We start from the raw sequence: 9,389 nt of genomic DNA, 5'->3' as shown, positions 1-9,389 counted from the left end.
GTGTGCAAAGCTGTCATCAAGGCAAAGGGTGGCTATTTGAAGAATCTCAAATATAAAATTGTTAGTTGAGAATTATCTGTTAATTGAATGATTAGAATATTCTGCCCTGAAACATATAATTGTATGGAATTGATTACAATGTATAAAATCATAATCAATTAATGTGTAGTCCTAGTCAGAATTAGGGTAAAACAATGTCTTTACGGTATTTTAAACACAGACTGTCTGAGCTTGGTGCCGACCTGACTAGAGATTTGGGAGAGAACGGGGAGTACGTCTCAAGGACAAGGTCACAAATCTCTGTCGGCTGGGTAGTGAGACAGACAATGTGTGCGTAGCAGGACATTGTGTGCGTCTGTTTGTGTGTATGTGTGTGCGTCTGTTTGTGTGTATCCTGTTTGTGTGTATGTGTGTGTGTATTGTTGTGTGAATGTGTGGGTGTGAGAAGTCAGTATAAAATGAAGGTCTTTGTACTGTGCACTGTCCAGAATGTTCCCGTGAATAAACCTTTTTGACTATTTAGCTGGGCCTCCGCCTGTTTCATTCCACCAGGATCTTACAAATTCTGGTTGGCAGACTGAGAGTAATATAATTAAATTGGGTGATGTACCTGGAGAACATAATTCTCTTATCAAAAATATTAGTTTATTTGTATAACACTGTCACGCCCAAACCTTAGAGAGCTGTTTTATTTCTCTATTTGGTTAGGTCAGGGTGTGATGTGGGGTGGGCATTCTATGTTTTGTTTTCTATGTTTCTTTATTTCTATGTTTTGGCCTGGTATGGTTCTCAATCAGGGACAGCTGTCTATCGTTGTCTCTGATTGGGAATCATACTTAGGTAGCCCTTTTCCCCTCCTTTAGTGTGGGTAGTTATCTTTGTTAGTGGCACTTAGCCCTCCTAAGCGTCACGGTTGGGTTTCTTGTTTTGTTGGCGTCATTCCATAATCTAGAAATGTGACATGTTATTACTGAATGACTAATAATAAACTGAACCAGCCTAAGCAGAGGCGCCAGCTCATGAAACAATGTGCAATGTCTGTGTCAAGCAATGTCTACGTCATGGACAATTGACTTTGTTACAAATCAATAACCGGTCAAAAGTATAGCTTACTTACCAATAAAATAAGCCCAAAACTTTATGATAACTATAAAAAAAACATTGGACTGCCATTTCCTTCAAAACTAGCTACAGAAGGGTGTTAAACGCCCACGGATGACAATCCTGGAAGGGCGGAGACACACTGTATAGGGCAGGCTTTGCATTTATTTGGCAAAACAGGAAATAAAACAGCATGGCAGCAACATCGATCATGTTTAAATAACAGAACAATCTAAAACTTATTTTTGCATCATATCCATGGTCTCAAATGAACTCATGAGTCAAGTGATCCACACCACGATCTCTAGACTGATTTCTGAAACACACACACACACACACACACACACACACACACACACACACACACACACACACACACACACACACACACACACACACACACACACACACACACACACACACACACACACACACACACACACACACACACAGACAGGATGTCCCCTCGCTCAGAAATATGATGAACAGAGCGCTCAGACACACAGACACAGTCTGGAGCAGGTGCAATCACTCCTTGAGAATGTCAGTGGTGATGCTAATATCTCTCATCCTCCTCGCTCTGGGGTTTGCAGGTGAGTTAAGAATTAGAATCAGATATATATATATATATTTTCGTTTGGATCTATATTGTTGTGTTCATGGTGAAGTTTAAGTCACTCTGTCCCCCTTTACGGCCTGGATTTAAGGCTATTAGCCTGGCTTGGTTAGGGTGATGCCTTGGGTAAAACTACAAATCAAAGAAATCATTCATTTGCCTTCTAAATCTTTTCAAAAAGTGTAAAAAGAAAACAAGACATGGATCTGGTCTTATTTTTAATCAGTGATCCATTATCCACTGGACAGAAAACCAGAACCTAAGTGTGTAATAATTGATTTGGCTGTTTTCAGTTTAGCCTACTTCTCAGGACCACATCAAATGAAAAAGATCATATGAAATAATAACCATTTCACTTAGTTGATGTCATTGTGATATTTCCATTAAAACTACAGTTTTTGTTGTTGATCCCTGCTTCTATGCTTGACCTAGATAGACAATAGAAATGATGGTGCTTCGTAAGATGATTCTTACCGACACCCCTCTCAATCCTCTGAACTTAAATTTGCCATATCATATATTCTGGGTTGTACTAACTAACCTCTTCTTTAGTATGTAGACTTACAGTATTTTCTGTGTATAAGTTGAAATGATTTTGTCATTAGTAATTCAAATACACCTTCCCCTTTTTCTGCTCACTCATTTTCTGACACTACTCTTAGAAAGAAAATGGTTCCAAAAGGGTTCTTTGCGGAGGGATTAGGGTTCTTTGCGGAGGGATAGGGTTCTTTGCGGAGGGATAGGGTTCTACCAAGAACCATTTTGATCAGAAGAATCCTTTTTGAAAGTCAAGTAAAATCAAATCAAATCAAGCTGTATTTACACAGCACATTTCAGACATGGAATACATCACAATGTGCTTTACAGGAAGAAAATAAAATATGACAAACAATGACAATAAAAACAGGAATATTTACTACAAAACAAATAAAAAAACAAAATAATAACAATAAACACTACATTTCTCAAAAGCACCCTAAGGAAAGGCAAATCTAAAAAATATGTGTTTTAAGATTTCGGCCCTCCTCAGATTCTCTGGCAGTCTAATCCAGAGGCTGGTGGCATAGTAACTAAAGGCTGCCTCTCCATGCCTCTTGGTCGTAGGCTTTGGGATAGTTAAAAGGCCAGTACCAGAGGACCTGAGGGACCTACTGGGTACATAACTTTAGAGCATGTCTGACATGTTTTGGGGTGCACAATCGTGGATTGATTTAAAAACCAATAGAATACTCTTAAAATGAATTCTAAAACTCACAGGCAGCCATTGCAGAGACCATAAAACCAATGTAATGTGTGCTCTCTGTCTGTTCTTGGTCAGTACCCATGCTGCAGCATTCTGTATGTTTTGCAGTTGACCAATGGCTTTATTGGGTAGACCAGACAGGAGATCATTACTGTAGTCAAGCCTGCTTGTAATAAAAGCATGGATGAGTCTCTCTGTATCAGCCTGAGAGGGAAATGGCCACACCTTGGCAATGTTCCTCAGGTGGAAAAAGCTATTTTGGCCACAAGGGTTCTTTGTAAGGCAAAGGGTTCTACATATAACCATATTATAATATTACCCAGCATGCTCTACTGCAGGGAGACTTTCAGAATTGTTTGTTTTACTGTAATATCTGTGTTTTTGTATAGATTGTTTGATTCATTTTATGCAACACAAAGATAAATAATGTAAATAAACAAATCAAATCTGTTAGTAATTAGATTTATTGCACCCGGTACTGAGATGGTTGTTCATGCTTAGATGATTGAGAGAGTCTCAATTTAAAATTCCCTACCCTGGCAGTCATTCTGAATGCAGGTTGTGGGTGATTAATAATTCCACTTGTTGGATATCCTAACTCTGGCTGGATCCCAATAGGAATTACACATCACTTTGCAAGCCAGCATAGTGTGATTTGCAGTCCTGATGTGGCCTGTAAACCAGGAGATTCCTAACACCCCTGTATTAGGGTATAGTTAGGCCCTCATAGAAAGGCCTTATATATGTAATGTAATTTTAAAGGGTAATAAGGCCGGTTCATAGAGGGTTCTAGGATGAACTCTCCAAAGATAAAAGGGTTCTCGGGAGAACCCTTCATAGATGGTTCTAGAAAGAACCTTTAGATGATAAAATGGTTCTAGGTAGAACCATAAACAGAAGGTTATTTGAAGAATCCTACATAGAGGGTTCTAGATAGAACCCTCTGCAACAAACCGAAGAACCCTGTATGGTTCTACTAAGCATCTTTTTTTTTCTGACAGTTTAAAAGTCATCACCAGCTGTATCTGATGTTAAAATGTACATTTCACTGTATGTTTAGGTGCCGAGGAGTGTACTATGTATGCTGCTGTTGGGAGGAACAAGGTGATTGACCATGGCCTGGAGTTGCTTGGACAGTCATTTCACTTACGGTGGTCCCATGACGATAAGATAGTTTACGACACCAGGAAGAATACTAAGCCAAAACCCCAGACCACACCGAATGGTTCTCTGTTACTAACTAACCTACAGCTGAATAATACAGGGCCTTACCAGGTCACCATCTACGACAACGCGGGAAAACTCATGTTAGAAAAAACAACTCATCTGTGTGTGCTCTGTAAGTAGGCTACACAAACAGAAAGCATACATATGCATGTACGCACGTAGCCAGTGTTAGGGAAAATATGTCCTCGTTACAGTGTGTGTTTTGTGTTCTCAGTGCCTGTGTCTAAGCCACGTCTGACACACACCTGTACGGATGCATCTGTCAGTCTGAGGTGCGATGTGGGGAACTCTGTGGATGTTAACGTGGTGTGGAGCCGTAACAGACAAACACTGACAGGATCCACTGACAAAACTCTGACAATAACCAAGGCAATGCTGAAATCTGTAGACCTCTACATGTGTACAGTGAGTAACAAAGCCAGTGAAGAGAAGAGTGACGATGTTAACCCTGAATGTGCAGGTGTGTAGGAGAGACTAAATGAAATAAACATTTCTGACGATGATGATGATGATGATGATGATGATTCTTCTGCAGAGGATTCTTCCTCTACAGTGCTCTTGTTTGGGATGAAGCTATGGCTGATGGTGGCGATTCTGGCTGGTGGAGGTAGTCTGCTCCTCATCCTCTTCGTCATCACCTTGGTGTGTGTCTGCCAGAGCCGCAGGCGGCGCGCGAGTCGCATAAAAGGTACTGAACACACATGAATAAAAACACAGCAGTTATCTACATGATGATAAAACAGTACTATGATAAAGAAGTACTATGATAAAACAGAAGGCTACTCACATTTCATGTAGTTACCAACATCTAACTCCCTTACCCATGAATCCTAATCTCTGATGTTCCCCATGTAGAAGAGGAGGAGATGAGACTTGCGCCCCTCACCCAGCCCACGCGTCAAGCATCCCTCCACCACCACCATCACCCACACAAGTCCCAGAGCCGAACCCGGCCGAAAAACAGAACTCAGTCACAGGACACCCAAAACTCTAGACCAGTGCCTCGACCCAGGTCTCCACAGCCTAAACCAGATGATGCACCGCCCATACCGATTCCCAGGCGGACAGGACCCTGGAACCACAGGAATTAGGTGTGTGTGTGTGTGGGGGGGGGTAGTCACACAATGGTTCAAACTTTGATTGCAGCAGTTACAAATAAAGAGCAGTGCTTCACCACTTATGTGTATGTGTCAGATCTCTTCCTCTTCCTCTTCCTCTTCTTTTTCTTCCTCCAACCTGACCTTATTAGAATTGCATTAGAACTATGGCATGTTTTAAAACATCTATAGCATCATAATCAGTGAGCTGTACTTTAGGTGTTTGTTTTTAAAGATTAATGGTACTTGATACTTCAGAAATTAAACTCAGTGTTAAGTCAACTTGTGTTTGCTGTCTGTAATATAATACTAGATTTCTAAGTCTGTAAGATTTTGACTATTGTGTGTGTGGTTTGTGTTCCTGGGGTCTTTCTGTTCTAACTCAATGTTCAGTAAACTGGGGCCACAGTTCAGTCTCAGACACATACCACATCCTGTCCCTTCACTGCACTGAACAGACTGATTCCCCTGAATGTATATAGAGATCTTTACCACAGCTGCAAGACAAATAAACAGCATGCTCTGCAGTTACACTACTGCCACTCATCTTTGGACAAGAGTGGGAGTGAGCAGTGCAGAGACAGAAATGAGTATGTGTGTGCATGTGTCTGAGAGAGCATGTGAGAGAGACACTTTCACATTTTAGTCAGTAAGCAGATACTCTTATCCAGAGCGACTTACAAGTACAGTTAGGGACAGATCGAAATTTACTGGGGGGACCGTCGATGCCACGCAGGGCTATTGGCCAGAAGGTTGAGGGTTCACGCTCTCTGCCTGTCTCATTACACTACGATCAGAGCCGGCTGCAGACAATGATCAGTTAGGGGGAAATCAGATTTTCAACATTTTGATGTCATATTTATAATTATATAAAATATATGCAACAAATTTTCCACCAACAGGTTCCTGTGTTAATGCATCACACAACCAATAAACAAAACATACCGACTTTGGGCACTTCAATATCATGGTTTGCGTTTTCAACACCAATCAGTATAGAATGTCATTCAACTTTTTTTTGTGTTTTGTAACAGATGTCTGTTTCAATTCATCAAATTGCTTCTGCACAGTTTGGTTTGATTAGTCATGATCGAACCCTCGATCCTGACTAGTCTTCCAGTCCCTGCCGCTGAAATACATCTCCACAGCATGATACTGCCACCACCATGCTTCACTGTAGAGATGGTGCCAGCTTTCCTCCAGACGTGGCGCTTGGCATTCAGGCCAAAGAGTTCAATCTTGGTTTCATCAGAACAGAGAATCTTGTTTCTCATGGTCTGAGAGTCCTTTAGGTGCCTTTTGGCAAACTCCAAGTGGGCTGTCATGTGCCTTTTACTGAGGAGTCGCTTCCGTCTGGCCACTCTACCATAACGGCCTGATTGGTGGAGTGCTGCAGAGATGGTTGTTTTTCTGGAAGGTTCTCCCATCTCCACAGAGGAATTGTGTTAATCTATAAGAGTGACCATCGGGTTCTTGGTCACCTCCCTGACCAAGGCCCTTCTCCCCCGATTGTTCAGTGTGGCTGGGTCCCTCTGACGGAGCTACAAATAATGATTTCATCCATTTTAGAATAAGATTGTAACGTAACAAAATGTGTGCCTGTTTCCTCCAGCATCTTCACAAGGTCCTTTGCTGTTGTTCTGGGATTGATTTGCACTTTTTGCAACAAAGTACGTTCATCATTAGGAGACAGAACGTGTCTCCTTCCTGAGCGGTATGACGGCTGCGTGGTCCCATGGTGTTTATACTTGCGTACTATTGTTTGTACAGATGAACGTGGTACCTTCAGGCATTTGGAAATTGCTCCCAAGGATGAACCAGACCTGTGGAGGACTACAATTTTTTTCAGAGGTCTTGGCTGATTTCTTTTGATTTTCCCATGATGTCAAGCAAAGAAGCACTGAGTTTGAAGGTAGGCCTTGAAATACATCCACAGGTAAACCTCCAATTGACTCAAATTATGTCAATTAGCCTATCAGAAGCTTCTAAATAATTTTCTGGAATTTTCCAAGCTGTTTAAAGGCACAGTCAACTTAGTGTATGTCAACTTCTGACCCAATGGAATTGTGATACAGTGAATTCAGTTTGCAACTGCCCCACGGGACAAAGATCGTACTTTTTGGAGAAATGTCCTCTGGTCTGATGCAACAAAAATATAACTATTTGGCCATAAAATCATTGTTATGTTTGGAGGAAAAAGGGGGAGGCTTGCAAGCCGAAGAACACCATCCCAACCGTGAAGCACTGGGGTGGCAGCATCATGTTGTGGGGGTGCTTTGCTGCAGGAAGGACATTCATTCTCACACACATAGTCCCAGCTCTCTGTCACACCGACACGGTTGCAGGTGCTATCCTGTGTATGTGCGTGTAGGACTTGTGGAGTGTGACGCTTCCGTGGTGAGAGACACCAAGCGGTAGCACACATTCCTCTGTCATTGTGGTTGTGACTGGGTCCCAGCACATCACCATGGAGATGACCTGGTTCTTGTCGTCACGGCCACCAGTGATTAATAGTTTGTTGTTACAGGCTGCGATGGCGCAGCTCACCCTCTCGCCCAGCCGGGTCACCATAGACCAGCTGTCTGACTGGGGGGAGTAGCAGTACAGAGCATGCATGGCACCGCCTGGGGAGAGGGGAGGATTGTTACAACAGATACACACACACTGACACACAAATGGACACACACACAAACACACTCAATATGATTGCACAGGTGAACTGAGAGTAGAACAGGTTTAATCCACTGACCAACTACATAGATGCATTCCCTGAAGGTGACAGCGTTAGTACATTTAGCCTCGATGGGCATGGGCGACCGCAGGCCCCAGCTCTCAGTCCCTGGCTCCCAGCATTGCAGCCTATCAGTGGCCAGCATCCCATTGGGCCCTCCCCCGATCGCAAAGATCCACTTATTGAAGCTTGCTGACTTATGCACTTCACAAAATAGATGGCATCATGAGGACGGAAAATGATGTGGCTATATTGAAGCAACATCTCAAGAAATCAGTCGCAAATGGGTCTTCCAAATGGACAATGACCCCAAGCATACTTCCAAAGTCATTGCAAAGTCAAGGTATTGGAGTGGCCATCACAAAGCTCTGACCTCAAATCTATAGAAAATTTGTGGGCAGAGCAAGGAGGCCTACAAACCTGAATCAGTTACACCACTCATTTATAGCCTCTGTCTCTTGTATAATGATACAATATACATCACGTGCATTTTATATATTCAAAATTTTAATCAAATTTCGCCAGCCTATAATTGTAAATTTGTTGGCCGCATGTTCTGCACCAGCATCACATGTTCTGTCCCAGGTTCATCGTTTGAAAGAGGGGTATAATTCCATTCCACATGATACAGTATAATACAATACAGTAATACAGTCAAAAATAATATCTTACTGGAGGTTTTTTAATGTATTTACCCAAGATAGCATAGCTACATCTATGGGCTTTTATGTTTTTCTGTTGTGTTGAAGTTTGCAGTAGCCTATCATAGGCTTTATTGGATAATGGCACAATCATTTGGGATTGTTTTGGGCTTGGGATCATACAATGTCTTTAAAACCTTTTGTGACTAGGGGGCAGTATTTTCATTTTTGGAAAAATAACGTTCCCGTAGTAAACGGGATATTTTGTCAGGACAAGATGCTAGAATATGCATATAATTGACAGCTTAGGATAGAAAACACTCTAAAGTTTCCAAAACTGTAAAAATATTGTCTGTGAGTATAACAGAACTGATATTGCAGGCGAAAGCCTGAGAAAAATCCAATCCGGAAGTGCCTCATGTTTTGAAAGCGCTGCGTTCCAATGCGTCCCTATTGAGCAGTGAATGGGCTATCAACCAGATTACTTTTTCTCCGTAGTCCCCAAGGTGTCTACAGCATTGTGACGTAGTTTTACGCATTTATGTTGAAGAATACCCGTAAGCGGCTACATTGCGCAACTGGTCACCTGATGGCTCCCAGAGTGATTCTCGCGTAAAATACAGAGGTAGCCATTATTCCAATCGGTCCTACTGAAAAACCAATTGTCCCGGTGGATATATTATCGAATAGATATTGGAAAAACACCTTGAGGATTGATTATAAACAATGTTTG

General features: G+C 42.0%; 1 protein-coding gene across 1 annotated transcript; it reads left to right on the top strand.

Annotated features, from left to right (window-relative positions):
• Positions 1-1,592: 1,592 nt before the first annotated feature.
• On the top strand, positions 1,593-5,565 carry LOC112225454 (T-cell surface antigen CD2). The gene is made up of 5 exons (XM_024389435.2): positions 1,593-1,694; positions 4,021-4,299; positions 4,402-4,647; positions 4,723-4,875; positions 5,043-5,565. Exons 1-5 carry the CDS (start codon positions 1,643-1,645, stop codon positions 5,276-5,278), a joined length of 966 nt encoding a protein of 321 aa, XP_024245203.2. The 5' UTR covers positions 1,593-1,642; the 3' UTR covers positions 5,279-5,565.
• The last annotated feature ends 3,824 nt before the right edge of the window (positions 5,566-9,389 follow it).

Source organism: Oncorhynchus tshawytscha, linkage group LG26 (assembly GCF_018296145.1).
Source record: "Oncorhynchus tshawytscha isolate Ot180627B linkage group LG26, Otsh_v2.0, whole genome shotgun sequence".
NCBI lineage: Eukaryota > Metazoa > Chordata > Actinopteri > Salmoniformes > Salmonidae > Oncorhynchus > Oncorhynchus tshawytscha.
This window is presented reverse-complemented; position numbering and strand designations above follow the sequence as displayed.

Coding starts and splice junctions, on each gene's coding strand:
- LOC112225454 (XM_024389435.2), top strand. CDS start 1,643: ATGTCAGTGGTGATGCTAATATCTCTCATCCTCCTCGCTCTGGGGTTT. Junction 4,648..4,722: donor TGTTAACCCTGAATGTGCAG/GTGTGTAGGAGA, acceptor ATTCTTCTGCAG/AGGATTCTTCCTCTACAGTG. Junction 4,876..5,042: donor GCGCGCGAGTCGCATAAAAG/GTACTGAACACA, acceptor TTCCCCATGTAG/AAGAGGAGGAGATGAGACTT.